The following is an 18,789-nucleotide window of genomic DNA, read 5'->3' as shown; positions in this document are numbered from 1 at the left end:
ATCTCATTTCGATTTGGCTGGCAGTCATGTCACTAGTTACAGGTCCAAGCAGGGAAGGCATTAAGATTGTAGGATAAAATTGACATATTTATTCAAGGAAAAGCAGATATTTGTAGTTTCAATGCTGTGACTGTTTATTTTAATTCCTTGACCAATTAGAATCATATTTGACCTTCACTTGTTCATTGAGGCACTGAGTTGTGACAGAAATGTTTGTAAATGTAGAACACAACCTTTTGAGCACTTACTATGGTACTACCATGTTTTTTTTTTTTTAAATGCATTGGAGTCTGGTAAAAATACCATCGTATGTGAATATGGTACTTATTCAGGACAATGGTATTTTTCAGGTTTGGGCAAGTTGTTTTATTGTATACATTGTATTGATTACAATATTTGCTGACCAGTATTTGTGTTATCTTTTACATTTTTTGCCATTTCATGAATTGTTTTATGTTTTATGTATGCTTTACATGTATGTTTTCATGCATCCATCTTAAACAAATAAGCCTATGAAATATTTACTGGTGTAAAAAGTGTAACAACTACTTACTGTACCAACAAGAACTGTGTTTTTGTCCTCTTGTTTAAAATGGTGTTTTATATACTATATACTCTAGTTTAAGGTCAGTAAAATTTTTAAAATGCTTTAAAAAATACATTAATAAATCGTATCAAATATTACAATTTAAAATAACAGTTTTGTATTTAATTATATTTTAAAATGTAATTTATTCCTGTGATGCAACGCTGAATTTTCAGCAGCCATTACTGTAGTCTTCAGTGTCACATGGACTTTCACAAATCAATCTGCTGATATGGTGATTAAGAAACATTTCTTGTTATTATAAATGATGAAAACAGATGTGCTGTTTAATATTTTATTATGCTTTTGTAGTGTTCTTTTTAGTACTTATTTCATTTTATATTATAATGCAGTTGTTACAGAGAATACTGTACATTATATTTAGCAGCTGTTGAAATAAGAAAACAATAAAAAAAAAAAAGAGACAAAAAGAGAAGTCAGATCCTGTTAAACTAACAGAGCTAAATTACACACATTCACAACAGCAGGGAGACATGACAAATCCACCCTGCAGCATTTCACGCCAATTCTTCCATCATCCCTCAACACTGTGGCAGGATTCAAAGGGTAATTGGCTGACTTTTGAAGAGCTTGTCAAGGCCCAACAAAATGTGGCTTATTTAATGGTGAATGTCGGGCTGTTACAGAGACACATAAGCCTGGTAGTTTTCTTTTAATCCACGGAGAATGAATGAACTGGATGTTCAGAATAGAGTTGTACTTTTCTTTAATGTTAAAATGCCCTCATCAAAGCAGAATCTACATATATATTATTTAATTATCGCTGTAATTAGTCATGTAATTATGCTAGCCAGAGGGCATGTATAACCTCAGTTTTGTTCATGTGTGAACATATGTGTGTGCATTAGTCCTTTGTTGATTCCCTATAGTTTTTTTTATGTCTTCTTGTTTTTTGCTAAGTATTCTGGGAATTAAAGGCTAGATAGACAGGAGCGGCAGATGTTTGTGTTCTCAGCATGTACAGTGATGCTCTGCACATCAGTTGTTTGTACATGAGAGCTACTGTACAAGACTGACTAATTAGCTACTAATGCATAATGCGAGTGTGTGCGGTGCTCAAAAAGTGCTGTTAAAGATTTGATCTCTTGTGCTTCTCTGCATAAATTAGTAGAACTGTCACTTGGGATTTCCCTTATTGTTGTGTTATTAGCCTCATTATGGCTGATACAGGTCTGACCTTTAACTGTACACTGTGCTTAGGTGAATGACTGTAAATATTAATAATAATAACAACTTTCAGTTCCAAAAACAGTGAGAAGAGAGTCTAATTATGTACTGGATTGATAAATGAGATGGATTATATGCACATACTGTATGTCAGAGGGATGTCTGTGGGAATAAGTGTATGTTCTTCAATAAAAATAATTGCTGATGGGAGAAATTTAACCCTCTGAGGTCAGTGAACACGCTGGTGCGTTCAGTTGCATTTTTTCTTGATAACAGTCAAAAGAACTTAAAAAAAAACTTGATTTTGGGTTGCACAGAGAAGAGTAATATCATCCGAAACCGTAAAGGGTCTACATAAGAAATATGATGTCAGTTTACATGTTTTACTTTGAAATTGAGGTTAGATTTAAATAAATAAATAAATACATGCATACATACTGTACATAAATGTTTAGTTCATTACAAAACATTCCAAAAAACATTGTTTTATTAAAAATTGAATTTGAATGAATGAAGTTTAGGTGTAGTTATTAAAAAAAAAAATCAAATAATCCAAAGGTGAGACACCTTATACTTATAGATAACCCAGAGCCGAATTAATAAATTAATGAATGAAGTGTAGGTTTACTTAGGTTTAGTTTATTAAAAAATAAAAATGCAAATAATCCAAAGGAGAGAGACTGTATAACCAAAAGCCCAGAGAGTTGAAGGAAGAAACTGAGCTAAATGAATGAATTGATCAATCAATTAATAAGTCAGTCAATCAATCAATAAATATTTTTAAATTTAAAAATATTTTTGTAATACTTTTTTTTTTGTTTGCTGAAGCCTCCTGGTGGGCCCTTACAGCTCTATAGTATCAACTTTCTCACATGGAAGAGGGGCCCACGCACAAAAACATTGTTCCAGACCCTGTGAATTTTAGCGATGACCCTGATCAGTCCGAGATGAGACATGTTTCTCTGAAAATCAAGGCTCTTGCCATGCAGATTGTGATGTCCTTCCTGGATTGTGGGACAGTAGGGGCCAGCACTAAGACAAACACACACCCCAGTCCTAATGCGACCATGCCACGGGTTGTTATGGCAACAGCTCATCAGAGTGCGTAGACCCTGGGGTCAATGTTATTATGGGATGTCTGGAGTGGGTGGGTGGAGAGGTTTCATCATCTAGCCATGCGTTACACTTATTTGTTTTCTTTAAACGCTGACATTTCGAGTTGGGTTGCAGTGTTTCCCCAAGGTTAACGGCTTGGGGGGGGGGGGACTGAACTTTTTTGAAACCGAACTTTTATTTTGGCGGTTTGCTGTGAATACCTTTACATTTCTGCGTGGATATGATATGGGGATAGTTTTACTCAAATGAAACGGTCAAATGCTCATGAAGTGACTCTCAGAGCAGTTCTTGAGATGTTGTTCATGTATTTATGTCCTCGTTATTAGCAAGACTATTATTAACATATTGGCTGTTTATTAGTACTTATAAAGCATATTGTGCATGACCATATTCTACATCCCTAATCCTACCCAATACTTAAACTTAACAACTACCTTACTAACTATTAATAAGCAGCAAATTAGGAGTATATTGAGGCAAAAGTCATAGTTGATGGTTTGTTAATAGCGAGAATTGGACCTTAAAATAAAGTGTGACCATTTTTCCTGTTTTACATTTATGTTTGTTAGTTGCACCATGATTTCTGCACTAAACCCTAAAACACCATTAAGTTTCAGCCTTTATTCTAAATTTCCAGAAAATGAGAAACCAACTGTTTATTTGATCAACGTTTCTCCAACTCATATCTAGCAGTGAGCATCAAATGAGAATTTCTTAATTTGCTTTTAGTCCCCTGGTTACTCCTAATCTTCAATCTCATTTAAAAGCCAATACAAACGAAAACTAAAAAAAATAAAATAACGATACATAAAGAAAAAGACTCCGGGACAAGTTACAGGAATGGGATGTGAAAGTTCCCAGGGGAAATTAGGCGTACAGTGAGTTTCTAGTACAGACAAGATTAAAAAATGATGCCATTACTGTTATTAACCAAATCAGTTGAGGAGACCTGGACCGGACCTGAGCTGCTGTCTAAATTTAGTTTGCCGTCACTGAGGGGTTTTCACATAGGCAGAGAATCTGGAGTAAAGGCTGAATGCAGGTCAGTCTGAGAAAAATGTGTCTCCTCAACCGTTTGATATGAGGTTTAAAGCTGAGCTTAATTTTCCTTCATTAAAACCAACTGTTGACTGAATGATAAATAAATTAGCCAATTGTATTGGAACTCTGTCATGTTAATGCATTTATTTGGTATTATAAAGTGTCTGGATGTTAACGTTTGGTTCTGAGGCTCTTTTATTAAGTTTGAGAAAATCAATGAAGCTCAACTTTCTTACATAGATGATCACATATTGTTAAAACTAATGTTTTTGTGTTCTTTTCTGGTTTAAGATGATGATTTTTATGCATTACAGTATACTCTATACCAAAAGTTTGGGGTCAGCAAGATTGTTCATTGTTTTTATTTGCTCAATAAGGCATATCAAGACAGTACAGTAAAGACAGTAATACTGTGGAATATTTAAAAAATTTTAAATAACTTTTTTCTATTTGAATATATTATCAAATGTAATTTATTTCTGTGGTGCAAAGCATATAATGCATCCTAAATTAATTTCTACATTTCTAAAACTAATTTCTTTAAAAAAAATTAATGCATTCTTTAACACTTTGGTCTCGTTCCTTGTGTTTGTAGGCGCTGGCGACGGCTGCGGAGAACCTGCAGAAGGAGCACCAGTGGAAGGATGATCTTGATGTAATGCTTCACACATTCAACACATGGTTCTAAACACTCTGAAACACACACACACACAGGTGGAAGAAATAAGGCTGTGAAACTTTTGCCAGGGCATGTTTTCAATCAGTCCTTTATTGGATAAGAACAGATACCGGACACATTTACACACGTCATCACCTTATTTAGATGGTGAGATAATCAATTGGGTTAGAAAATGTTGGCATCCTGGTATCAGACCTTGCATCTGTGGTATCTGGTATTGATGCATTTCAGGTTCCCACGGACTGAAATATCAATTCTAATTTGCAGAGAAATGGATGTGATGTCTGGTTGTCTGGTTATAGATTTGTCAGTCAAGTATTGTCTGAATGAGTTATCAAAATTTGTAGCGCAGCAATATTTCATTTCTGAATCAGACTAGAGGGGAGATTCGCTATTTAAAATGCTTTTAAAAAACTTTAACTCAAAAAGTTTCAAAACATGTTTAATCAGTTGTTTTAATCTGAATATTAGAGAGATATATGGAGATTCAGATTATCACAACCAGTGATGATTTGCTACAGTAATATGTGACCCTGGAGCACAAAACCAGTCTTAAGTCGCTGGGGTATATTTGTAGCAATAGCCAAAAATACATTGTATGGGTCAAAATTATCGATTTTTCTTTTATGCCAAAAAATCATTAGGATATTAAGTAAAGATCATGTTCCATGAAGATATTTTGCAAATTTCCTACCGTAAATATATCAAAACTTCATTTTTGATTAGTAATATGTATTGCTAAGAACTTAATTTGGACAATTTTAAAGGTGATTTTCTCAATATTTAGATTTTTTTGCACCCTCAGATTCCAGATTTTCAAATAGTTGTATCTCAGCCAAATATTGTCCTATCCTAACAAACTATACGTCAATGGAAAGCTGGTTTTGTGGTCCAGGGTCACATATATGTAATAGTGAGCATAGATATGTCCTTTAATGTTCACTTTAAGTTAATAAAATAAACATTGTTAAATGCTATTTTTTTAAGCAAATCTCAAAATGAATATCATTTTTTTATTCTGTGCATTATAATGTTGTGATCATTGTTATTAAATTAATTTCTAGTAATTTAAATTAAGATAAAATAAGTTAAAATATAATTTGGAAAAATGGTAAAAAAAAAAAAAGAAAAAAAAAAGAAAAAAAGTTGAATAAAAATTACAAATGCTTTGCAACTAACTGAATTTCGCTTAATAAATTCATTGAAATAATACATTGCAAAAAGTAAAACCATAATGAAAATAAAGCTAAATAGAAATATTTAAAAATAATAATCATGAAAATGACAAACGTACATAACAAAAATGGCTAAATCAATCTAAATCTGAAAATATAAAAAGCTAATTTGAAATATTAATAAATATTATAGTAGTATATAGATAATGCTAAGTAGCATTTAAAACAAATTATGTTGTAATTTTATTTATTTACACAAAATAGCATTGAATATTTATATCGGCCATACTATGAAAATCATTATTGGACGGTTCTAATTTACATGGTACTTCCATGATACGTGTTAAAAAATGTATTATATTATTTTCCATAGTTAAGATGTTACACTCATAGTGTGTACTGTAAATCAAACAAATGTGTGGGCACCTTTGTGTTCAAAAGTCTGCCCTGCCTGGAGCTGTCGCAGCAGGTGCTTCTCTTCAAGCCTTTGTTATGGACACAATTGTTGTGACAGACAGAGAGGTTTTCTTTTTAGTTATTGATGGGATGCAGGTAGAAAGTCAAGAGTTTGATCCCATGCAGGGCTGACCTATATGTGCATGTCTCAGCGATTAGTGGTCTATAACCTAAAAAGAGTGTCTGCCACATGATTAGCAAGCAAGTAGGACAGGTGGCGGCAGCCGGTGATGATCCACTTCTATGTCTCCAAGGCAACTGTATGTCAGATAGTGAGCTTGCTTGTTAACGCCCCACTAATGCTAGTCCTGACAGCGCCCTCACACTGCGAGGAGAAGAACCCTGGGAGGACACACACACACACACCTAAAGCATGCATCACTTCTGGGAAAGTGAGAGTACAAAAACTGAACAACTTCCTTTTGTGAAAGCACAAAGATTAGGTACAAACCACACATAGAGAGCTAAATAAAAACACTTGGAAATACACAGTCACATTCAGATTCAATATACTGTTAGAGATGGACACTTTGACAAAAAAAAATGCAATAAATTGATGATTGATATAATATTAGATGGAATGATATTTTAATTCAGGTAAAGTCTCATATGCCTTCTTTTAAATAAGCATGATTGAATGAATTTCCTAAATACTACTACTACTACTACTACTACTAATAATAATAATAATAATTTTTAAATATATAAAACCAGCTTGCAGAAAACTATTGCAAAAATAGATTTGACTTCGGAGAATCACAAATTAATATAGAAACACTTAAAACTTTATGCAAATACCTATACAAATGCCTATATTTCTGCAACATTATGGGAATGTTAATTTGTGATCATGAAATATAAATCAATATTGTGACAAAAACCTAAGAAGAACATTAATAGAATGCTAGAAATTGGTGATTATGAAACATAAACATTTTTTTTGTGTGACTTTTTTAAAAATTTTTTGTCTGTATATGTTTTTATTAGGTTGTTGCACAAACCTACCCTGTAACCTTTCTGGAATGTTTATGATTATTTAAAAAAAAAAAGAAGAAGAAAAAAAAAGATAACATCAATAGACTGCCCCACTAAACAAACAAATAAAAAAATAAACATACTGAAACCAAACTATCCTAATGAATATTAAAAGCTTTGATAATAAAACACTAAAGTCTTGATCCCACTTTGTCAAACAGGTTAATGATACCATCTACTACAATGCCAAGGACAAGGTAAGGTTTCTTTTTAAAAATGCATGCTTGGATATGAACTAAACAACAAAGAAATGAAAATTAACAAGGTGTTTTTTGTAGTTTGAGAGGTTTATGCTTATTTTTATGTTCCTAGTTTGACATCAATGACACTGAAACACGACATAACCGCGTCAAGCTAGAATTCAAAGAGGATCCTGCTTTCAAACGCTCTGTTTCATACAGTACAACAGCAGTGCACATTCCCACTGATATCTACGAGGGCTGTGAGTACACACACACACACACACACACACACACACACACATCTTTGCATGTGTTCTTTTTTTACGACTTTGCATGGTAGCTAAAATACCAGTTTATAAAATCAATCTTTCAGTGACAGCTCAGCTTTATTGCTGGGTGTCAGGTGTGGACAGCCAGAGGCTTGTGGAAAAACTTCAGACTAAATTTAGAGAGCAGCCCAGCTCAAACGCAGCACGCCTGGCCCCTGAGTGACCCCACAACCCCCAACATCCTCCAGCAAGAGAATAGCTCTCACTCTCTGTCTCTTGCTTTAAAAGGTTATGGGTTATGAATGCTTTGAGGTGAGAAAGCTACTGTAGATCATGAGTAGCTTGTAGCTTGAGTAGATCCAAGATGTTTGTTTCTTCATCAGAACAGATTTGGAGAAATTTAGCATTACATCACTTGTTCACCCGTGGATCTTCTGCAGTGGGTGGGTGCTGTCAGAATGAGAGTCTAAACAGCTGATAAAAACATCATAATAATCCACATCCAATCAATTAAATGACATCTTGTGAAATGAAAAGCTGCGTGTTTGTAAGAAAAAACTCCAACAAGACTTTAAACCATGGCTTCTTGTCAAAATACGAGTCCATAATCCATAATAATGTTCCCTCCAGTGAAAAAGCCCATTCCCTGTTATCTTCTCACATCAAAATCCACCAACATATTTGTTTTGGACTGTTTTTGCTTGTAAACAGTGCTTGATCTTTGCATATTTCTCTCCTGATTCAGACGAGATGACTTTTTCACTGGAGAAAACATTATGATTAGAGGACTTGGTTTAAAGTTAATAATGGTGGATTTTTTTTAATTACAAACACAGCTTTTTGCTTCACAAAACAATTAGTGTGTATTATTGTGATGTTTTTATCAACTGTTTGGACTCTCATTTTGACGGCACCCATTCACTGCAGAGGATCCACTGGTGAGCAAGCGGTGTAATGCTTAATTTCTCCAAATCTGTTTTTCCGATAAAGAAACAAACTCATCTACATCTTGGATGGCCTGAGAATGAGTAATTTGTAACATTTTTTTCATTTTTTGGTGACATTTTGCTTAGTACCCCCGCCCTCCAAAATCTCATTGGTCACTCATAGCTTTATGTTAAACATCACATGTATATGTTGGCTGTTGGTCAAATCGGCTAGCGCTTTTTTAAGACATGGTGTATCACTCTGTGTTGGCAGAAATCTGATCTCCTCAATGATGGGCTCACTGTGGCCTTGCGTTTGTGTGAGTGTTTCACAGGCAAATGAGTCTGATGTGATATTTGTGTTCTAGATGAGGACTGAAGCAGCCGCATTCATCATATGACTCATCTCTCTCTGTCCCACTGTCTCTCTTTATCTACTTTTACGCACTTCAAATTACTCTTAGTACCTTTTGCTTTCCGCCTGATTTTCTTGGTCCTGCAGCATTGCTTAGTGCAACTCAACAACAGCCATTGGGTGAAGCTTTCAAGCAATATTCTGTTTTCCATTCAAACAGTTTTTTAACTCTATATTAAATAATAGTTTATGATGTAATAATGTGGCTGATTATTCAAGTGTTTGTGTATTCGTATGTGTGTGTATGTTATTGGGGGCTCTAGGCTGTCAGTATGTTTGTGTCTTATTACGATATGAATCTGTGCTTTTTGCCTCAACGCAGTGTGTCATCTGTCATCACAATCTCAAGATGGACACAGACATGCTCAGAGAGTGTGTGTGTGAGCGTGATGACGTGTCCGTCACATGGATCCCTCTGGCTGTGCTCGTAGTGCACAGATTGGTTTTTCTGTTGACTGTTTGCCCTGATTCATTTAAACCAGTGAAAGTTTTTTTTTTTTTTTTTTTTTACCACACATTTGGTACTTGGCGAGTGTTCATTTTGGACCCTAAGTGCCGTTGTACAGTCATACACTTCCAGTTTCTATTTTGTAATTGGACTTTGATCTTGTTATTTGCACTAATTTTCCAGACAGAAGCAAATAGAGATATGACTGACAGAGAGAGAGAGATCTGGTTGTATGGGTGTTCGCTAATAAGGATGTGTGTGGTGTCTATCCCGGCAGACTGACAGCATGATGAATGAACAACAGGAAGGGTTGTGAAACCTCATCTAATCTGACTGAAAACACACACACACACACACACGCACGCACGCACATATATGAACATAGATGATTGTAAACAGCTCTCATTCACTAATGCACTTCCTTTAGGATCAGTAAATTATGCCTTCATGGACTAGTCTTATATAGATATATGTGACAGCCTTTACTTGCAGTATTGACTTCTGACCTATAGAGTCTGCATGTATGTAAAGAGATGACGTGTATAGTACGTAAGTGTGTGTGTGTGTGTGTGTGTGTTTGTGTGTGTGTGCATGCAGAAGGGATATCCTCTCAGTGATTACAAGCTTTCATGATTCTGAACTGATCCTGCAATTTAGCACTCACTCTGCTACGGCACCACTATAAGATTATTGTGTTTGCAGAGCTGTTTCGTGCTTCAGTGTGAGAGTTTGGGCCTAGCAAAATTATTGTGTTTTAGGTTTTGTCACTGTATTTCCTTTAATGATCATGTTCCTTTAATGATTGATTCGATTGATCGATTTAATTTATTGTTAAAAATATCAAACCAGTCAATTCCAGCAATTACCAACAAAAATGTTTATGAATTTATGGCTACTTTGGAGTTGTCTGTATAATTAAAATACATGTAATTTCTAGGTATCATTGCATGTTTTCTATATAACGGAACAATTTTAAATTGTGCAATATTGTAAAACAAGTAATTAAAAATATATTTAAATAATAATAATGCTTGTAATACAAGAAATAATATTAAATAATAATGCATGCACAGTTAAACTAAATGAGAAAAGTAACATTCTAAAGGTAAGTAATTATAACATGTAAAAATATAAATGTATTTAAATTAATTTAAATTCATAAAAAATGCCACTGAAATTAAAGAAAAAGCCTTGCTTGTGTGTGTGTGTGTGTGTGTGTGTGTGTGTGTGTGTGTGTGTGTAAAAGGTGCTATTCCTCTACTGACTGTAAGTGTCCTAAAAGTGCATGAAATGGCAATTTCTAGCAATTTCTTTAATTTGTCTGTCCACACTGAAAGCGAAAATGTGGAGCAACTCTACACAGTTTAAGCCAATCAGAAGATGTTGAATTTATGTGCAATTTTGAGGGACAGGATTTTAGACCAATGAAATTTCACCATGGGCGGGACTTTCTAAAATGACTGGTTAGGACAAAAACTCTGATAGCTTGTGTATACAGTTGTTAAAACATGCTGGCTGTTAGGCTACCAATTGTTTATGATTAACTCACTTGCGCATATTTTTTTTCCAATAACGTTTTTTAATCCTTTTTCCATACATATTCTTTACTATAGGCAATGAGTGAGTATATCAGGAAGGACTGGAAGGAAGTGGTTGAAATAGAGGAAGATGAGATGTAGCTTTGGGCTGCTGATGGACCTTCTTAAAGATGATCGATAGGGTCTGGTCTGCTTTTGAGTGATGGAGAAGGCCTGTATTGATTACACACCTAGAGTGTGGGTGGCATTGGAGGGGTAGTAAAAGACGTCCCATGGGATCAAACAGAGGCTGTCAAGGCGGTAATGATTCTAATAATAATTTAGTATCATAATACGTAAACTAAACCCACAGAAAAAAGAGATATCAACACCTTTTTTGGGGAATGAGTTATGTGGCATCATGGGCAATGATGTCATATCTTTGCCAGTGCTCTTTTTAAAATGTTAGCATCACTTTCACTTACAGAAGGCATTGTGTCCATTTATGACATTCTCTGGAAAAAAGGGCCCGGTTTTCCTATAATTCCATTAGAACTGCATTAGCTAATAGTTCACTTTGTTGTTTCCTCTACCTCAGTGGTTTATCACTTCGAGTTTAGCATAACATGATTGGATCTGAAGTTTTGAGAGCCAGTTTATTGATTTATCCCTGATTTGGGGTTCATTTTAGTGTTTGTTAGAACAGAGCTCTCAGAAAACATGTCAGCTTGAGTTAAATCCCATAAAACCTGTGGGGATGCTGGGATTTATCCTGCATATTTGTGTTTGTAACAGCCACTATAATCCTGAATGAGCTAAACTGGACTGCGGCTCTGGATGACGTCTTTAAGAAGAACAAGGAAGATGACCCATCCCTCCTCTGGCAGGTGTTTGGCAGTGCCTCTGGCCTGGCTCGATACTTCCCAGGTAAAGCACTGGAATGAATAAAACTCAGATATTTACCATAACTCAGAGACTACGGAGAGCACACAGACACTGTGCAGCCATATGTACATAGTTTCTGTCCCATAGCTGATGGTGGTATGTGAGGGTGAACACATGCACAGGGCAGGAAACAAGAATAGAAAAGCAAAAACAAGTGCCCAGAACATAGACAACCTTATGCGAGGGAAAGAGAAGTCATGAGTGCTGCATGACCATAAAATTGTGTCACATTTTGGTTTTAAATAGTATAAGTAGTTGAAATTATAAATGTAATGCAAGTCATAGTTTTAGATAAACAGTAACTGATCAACTCTTATTCTTTAGCATCAAAATAATATAAAATTAATTTTTAATTAATTTTATTAAATAAAATTAAATATTTAGTATTAAATATTGTGATTGATTGATTATTTATTTATTTATTTTTATTTTGTTAATGTATCACAGACCCGTTAAACCTATTTATATACTTGCATTAAATAACCGATTGTTAGTTGGAAATGTTTGAAATTCTCCTTCATTAGACATGATTGTTGAAGGTTAAACATTCATGATCATTAACTCTGATCGCCTTTTGTTTCATTTTTTTTCAGTATAAAAATTGTATTTACTTTTTAAATTATATTTATTACATTAATATTAAATACTAGCTACATTTTAAATGAGATGTTATATAAAATTAAATATTTTGGTTGTCCTACTGCTTTCTAACTTTGATCATTCATTCATTCATTCATTCTTCTTTTGTTTAAATACCAGGACCATACAACCTATTTCTACTTAAGAAGTGATTGTAGAAGGTTAGGAAGATAATAATCATAATAAACCCAATATCCCATCTGCTTTAGCTTCCCCTTGGGTTGACACGAAGAACACACCAAACAAGATTGACCTGTATGATGTACGCCGAAGGCCCTGGTGAGCAGACCTGTGCTGCTTGAGTTTACATTTGTCTGCTAATGAGAGAGATACCAAGTGCTTTATTTCCTCTCTCGGTTGTTAAGCCTGATGGTTTATCTCCTGTGTGTGTGTGTGTGTGTGTGTGTGTGTGTGTGTGTGTGTGTGTTTGTGTGTTTGCAGGTATATTCAAGGTGCAGCTTCACCTAAAGACATGTTGATCCTGGTGGACGCGTGAGTGAAGTCTCTATGATTTACGGTTACAGTTCATACACTCACTGACACAAACCCACCAAGCTGCTCAAGCAGTCTTTCTCACAACTGATCCTGTTTCGATTTTGCACTTTGAGCAACTGGTTGATCAGCAGAATGTGATTTTTCATTGCATGTGACACATCCCACACTCTCTACTTAAAGAGCTCATGTTAGTTCTGCATTAGAGTCATTTATCAATGTTAGAGAGAGAGAGATGTTGATTAAAGACGCACCAATGAGAGGTGAGAGTAATAAACATGAAAAATCAATTTTTGCTTTTTTAGATTGGAAATCTCTGGCAGGCATTTAAATAACAGAGTTGTGTTAAATGAAGCAGTTTACGAATATTAAACAGTGTAAGCAAAACAAAAAAAAAAAGCATATTTTTGTTCTAATAATATAAAAATAAATAAATATTTGCATTCAAAATAAAGAAGCACATTACAGTCATGCTTGGCATGTGAATACATTTATAATGTAGATGTAACCAGAAATATACAACATCAATCAAAAACCACATGCTTAAGGGGCATCTTTTGGTTACAAGTGAAATTAGCCTTGTTGTATTAGAAAGTATGGCCTTGAAGAGTTGATTCTGTTATTGCTCAGCCGTAATGATGATGGTGTTGTGCTGTCTGGGCGTTGAGCCCATTAGTGTAGACCAGCTTCAGCCAATCAATGTAGTTTAGCTTTATGACTAAACACTAAAACCCACACACGTAAAAACCTGATGCAGCATGTCAGTTCTGGAGACATTAAAAGCCTAAATGGGGTTTAGTCTTCTTTGGATGTGTTGTTTTGACTTTTTGTTATCTGTCATTGTTCAAACTTAGTGATTGTTTTTATTTCTGTTTCCCCTCAGCTTTTTATTTTTTTTTGTGTTATCAGCTCTTTGGGCTATAGCTGTAAGGTGTCTCTCTTTTGGATTGATTGATTGATTGATTCATTCATTCATTCATTCATTCATTCATTCATTCATTCATTCATTTAATCATTCATTCATTCATTCATTCATTCATTCAATTTTGTAAAGTCTTTGTAATTTTTTCCCAGCCACCCGCCCATATAATATAATATTATATTATATTATATTATATTATATTATATTAATAAGATCATCATGCTATTCACTGATGGAGGGGAGGACAGAGCTTCAGAGATCTTTGAAGAGTACAACAGTGAAAAGAAGGTGAGGAACCACATGGACACACACACGCACATACACGCACACACACACGCACACATAAATCAGATGTACCATGGATTTCTTCTGTTTTTATGCTCTGCTAATAATAAATACTATGCACTGACATTAATAGAAAACTTTTATTGCATTTTTAATTTATATATAAACTACCTTTTAAAAGTAATTATTTGAAGAAAATAATACTTTTAATTAAGAAAGTGATCAAAAGTGACTAAAAACATTTATAATGTTATGAAAGAAAGATTTCTGTTTCAAATAAATGCTGTTCTTTTGAATTGAAATTTCTTCTGAATCCTGGAAGATCCTGAAACAATGTATCACGCTTACCAAAAAAATATTATGCCTTATAATAAGCATTATTATATACGCATATTTTCAACATAGATAATGATAAGAAATGTTTCCTGAGCACCAAATGAGCATGTTAGAATGATTTACGAATGATCATGGAATAAATTACATATTAAATTGTAATAATATTACACAGTATTAGTGTTTGTAATGTGTTTTGATTTAAAAAAAAAAGCCTTGCAGCTCTGGTGAGCAGTGAGAAATCACATCTTTCAAAAACATTATACCATATTTATATCATATTTAAGTTTATCTGTAACACTAGCACTCTCTATTCTATTTATATTGTCGCTTTGGATAAAACATCTGCTAAATGACTAAATGTAAATGTAATATCATATTTAATTAAATGTCTTTTTACCAATAAGGATGTCTTCGGATGTGCAAATGGAGGGGTTTTTTTGTCCAGAAATCATAGCTTGTATTTATACTGTCGTTCAAAATTTTGGGATCAGTAAGATTTTTTGTTTTTTTAGTCTCTTATGCTCATCAAGGCTGTATTATTTGTGAAATATTATTGCAATTTCTAATATTGGTATTATTAAAGTAATATTTTAATATACTTTAAAATATAATTTATTTCTGTGACGCAGCACTGAATTTTCAGCATAATTACTCCAGTCTTCAGTGTCACATGATCCGTCAGAAATCATTCTAATGCTGATTTATTATCAGTGTTGAAACTGTTGTGCTGCTTAATATTTTTTTGGAACCTGTGATACTTTTTTCTTTGATTCTTTGATGAATAAAAAGTTAAAAAGAACAGAATTTATTCAAAATAGAAATCTTTTGTGACAATGTAAGCCTTTACTATCACTTTTTATCCATTTAACACAGCATCAGTTTCCAACACTGATAATAAATCAGCATATTAGAATGATTTCTGAAGGATCAAAATTTTAAATTGCAATGATATTTCACAAAATTACATTTTTTGTGTATTTCTGATCAAATAAATACAGCCACGTTGAGCATAAGAGACTCCATTAAAAAACATTCAAAAAAACTTTTGAACAGCACTGCACATACAAACACATAATAATGTCAGTATCTTTTGTTTCTCTCTTCTGTCAGGTTCGAATCTTCACCTTTTCTGTGGGCCAGCATAACTATGATAAGACACCAATTCAATGGATGGCTTGCAATAACAAAGGTGAACCGCTGAAATTTAATGCTGAGAAATTTGGAAGACTTATAATATATTAGCATGTATTAAGATTTGAATGTTTCCTGTAGGTTATTATTATGAGATCCCCTCGATTGGAGCCATCAGGATCAACACCCAGGTAAATGACAGTGCATTGTTCACATAAATGTGACTCTTGTCCAGCATCGTATATGATAGTAACCAACATCCTTTCTCTGCAGGAGTACCTGGATGTGTTGGGTAGACCCATGGTGAAAGAATACAAGAAAGCAAAGAGTGTACAGTGGACCAACGTTTATGTGGACGCTCTAGTACGTCTAATGTTCTATATATCTGGCTGATATTAGGCTGATTCTGAAGTATTGAATAGCTGTTGTGTTTGTATTTGTGTTGCAGGAATTGGGCCTTGTGATTACAGGCACTCTGCCAGTGTTCAATAAGACCAGCACCAGGAAGAGTCAAGACAAGAATAAGGTGAAGTCAGTGAATTGATGTCTTGTGAATTAGATGAACTGAAGTGGAACACGATCTGTTTTAATGTCCTTGTTATCAGTTGCAGGCCCAGAGCCAGTTGATTTTGGGGGTGATGGCCATAGACGTGTCTCTGGATGACATCAAGAGACTGACTCCACATTACACTGTAAGGCGTGAGAGCGTGTGGGTGCGATCTGCACTTCTTAATTTACGACATATGATAGTTTGCAACATTGAAGAGCTTGCACAAGCGTTGCATTGACCTGTAGCAGCCGGGTCATGTTACCAGTGCTGCTGCATTCTTTGTGTTTAGTCAATCTTGTTATTTTTTTCTTTTTGTTTTCAGTGCCAAATAAATTTCAAGGGGTCATTTTATGTTAAACCATAAGTTCAATATTAAATATAGGCGTACTATAGCAAACATACTCAATGAAAGCAAGGAAAACTTTTTGTGTCTGATTTTGACCTTACTTTTATATATTTGATTAGTTTGAATGAGTTCGATACACATTTTATATAATAAAGTTTTATAAAGTCCTTTGTATGTTTTAAGGTTGCACTGATATTTAAATTTTGTTTGATACTTATAAGCCAACAATTATTATCACATTGTTCAATTAACGAAATAAATGTTTTATTTAATTATTTCAATAAAACTAAAATAAAAATACTAAAATACTAACTAATAATAATATAAAATACTAATACTAAAATACTAACTAAAACTAAATTCAATTGTGATTAATGCTACAAGTGAATTTAAGCATCAAAACATAATATACATAACATACAATGTTATAATATAATATTATAATATTAATATTCATTTTGAGATTTGCTTTAAAATTACATTGAACAGTGTTAATATCCAATATCAACTAAAATTTAGTAATTCTCTTAAATTTCTGATAGGCCGTATACTTCTTTCTTTCTTTCTTTCTTTCTTTCTTCCAAAGCTGTACATAAAATTACCTAAAAGGCAAATTAATTATTATACGAATTTGCAAATAATGCATTTGACTCGCTCTTAAATAAATGCATAGATAAATACATTTCAAGTAATCAAGATTTAAATATAGATTGGAAAACAGGAAGAGAAGGCACTATATTTTATTTTTAATATATATTTGAATAGTTTTACTTTAACTAGGAAACAATATTTCTCAAGAATAGGATTTGTTTGTTTGTTTTGTCTTCTGACTGTGCATACTAAGCAGCAAAAATGAATAGTCCAAGCTTAAACTTATGATGAACTACTTGTGCCAGCCTGGTGGGAGTGTTTATAAACATTTCACATGCAAAACGGTTAGCCAATAATAACAAACCTCATTTGCATGTAGCAGTCTTAAAGGTACAGTAGCAAAAACACCCTATCAAATGTTACAGAATAATAATCACCCTTGTCTTTTGTTCCATAAAGCTCGGACCAAATGGATATTACTTCGCCATCGACCCCAACGGCTACGTGCTACTTCATCCCAACCTTCAGCCAAAGGTACGACTCTCACTTATGCCATCGCTGTATGTTTCTTTCTCTCGGTTGTTAAAAGTAGCTGCCCATAACCATGTGTGTGGTTAGTTATGCACGGCTGAAGAACCTTCACTACAGGTTATGATGAAATAACTCTGGCCACCCACATGTGCAGAGGTCATCTGTCCTTTGTAATAAATATAATTTGTGCAATCCAAACACAATCGTTCTGTTTAGTTCACAGATGAAACGGCAAAAAGAGCATTTATTCAAAACACATGCATGACAATTAGTAAATGTTTAGTCAGTGATCCATGGGATTAGTGAACACTTTGTGTGGAACAAAGTAGATATGCCGAGAAACCGTTCCTCATTGGGCACTTCTTCAAGGAAAAAGTGACTCATTTGTAAATATACTGGACACAAATATGCTGTCCAGTATTGATTTATGGTATTACTTTGAAAGTTGTTGTTGTTTGCCTGCAGGATCTCAAGTCTCAAGAACCCGTGACATTGGACCTCTTGGATGCAGAACTGGAGGATGAAGTAAAGGTGGAGGTGAGAGCAAACTTTTATGATGTTCTTTCTTATGCCGAAAACTAATTTGTCAATACAATGAAAGTAAATGGGGTCCAAAACAACGCTGGACCCAACTGACTTTCATTTAATTGACAAAAACCCTTTTTCAAAATAATCTTATATCCAATTAAGTTCAAAAATACCAAATCAGCTTTCAGATTCAAGCTTTCTTGTGTTAAAATGAATACAGGCTGGTGTGATTTGATTTTGTAACGTTACTTGTGCTCTGTTGTACAGAAGTTCAAGTCATAACAAAGTGATTATCGAAGCATCAACAAACAGCAAAGTTGATTCTCAGTCCTGTGTGATTTCATAACAATATGTTGACTATAAAAATATCATTTTCTCACTTCACAACCCAAATGACTCATTTTCTCACTGGAGAGTGACTAAGGGGATATTAGATTACAGTAGTAAATCTCTTCTTTTA

At 34.1% G+C, this 18,789-nt stretch overlaps 2 protein-coding genes across 2 annotated transcripts in view; both read left to right on the top strand.

The window, feature by feature from the left end:
- The window catches only part of LOC107695911 (voltage-dependent calcium channel subunit alpha-2/delta-1-like), a 65,729-nt gene extending 52,616 nt beyond the window's left edge, over window positions 1-13,113 (top strand). Inside the window, exons 4-9 of the mRNA XM_016496024.1 lie at window positions 4,527-4,586; window positions 7,438-7,473; window positions 7,589-7,718; window positions 11,829-11,960; window positions 12,827-12,896; window positions 13,059-13,113. Of these exons, the coding sequence (XP_016351510.1) occupies window positions 4,527-4,586; window positions 7,438-7,473; window positions 7,589-7,718; window positions 11,829-11,960; window positions 12,827-12,896; window positions 13,059-13,113 (483 nt within the window). The remainder of the gene's footprint in view (window positions 1-4,526; window positions 4,587-7,437; window positions 7,474-7,588; window positions 7,719-11,828; window positions 11,961-12,826; window positions 12,897-13,058) is intronic.
- A 2,655-nt stretch (window positions 13,114-15,768) lies between these two features.
- Window positions 15,769-18,789, top strand: part of LOC107695910 (voltage-dependent calcium channel subunit alpha-2/delta-1-like) — a 30,249-nt gene continuing 27,228 nt past the window's right edge. Inside the window, exons 1-7 of the mRNA XM_016496023.1 lie at window positions 15,769-15,841; window positions 15,925-15,974; window positions 16,057-16,146; window positions 16,232-16,309; window positions 16,395-16,475; window positions 17,730-17,804; window positions 18,267-18,338. Coding sequence (XP_016351509.1) covers window positions 15,823-15,841; window positions 15,925-15,974; window positions 16,057-16,146; window positions 16,232-16,309; window positions 16,395-16,475; window positions 17,730-17,804; window positions 18,267-18,338 — 465 coding nt within the window. The 5' untranslated portion in view covers window positions 15,769-15,822. The remainder of the gene's footprint in view (window positions 15,842-15,924; window positions 15,975-16,056; window positions 16,147-16,231; window positions 16,310-16,394; window positions 16,476-17,729; window positions 17,805-18,266; window positions 18,339-18,789) is intronic.

Source organism: Sinocyclocheilus anshuiensis, unplaced genomic scaffold (assembly GCF_001515605.1).
Source record: "Sinocyclocheilus anshuiensis isolate Anshui unplaced genomic scaffold, SAMN03320099.WGS_v1.1 scaffold538, whole genome shotgun sequence".
Taxonomy (NCBI): Eukaryota; Metazoa; Chordata; class Actinopteri; order Cypriniformes; family Cyprinidae; genus Sinocyclocheilus; species Sinocyclocheilus anshuiensis.
This window is presented reverse-complemented; position numbering and strand designations above follow the sequence as displayed.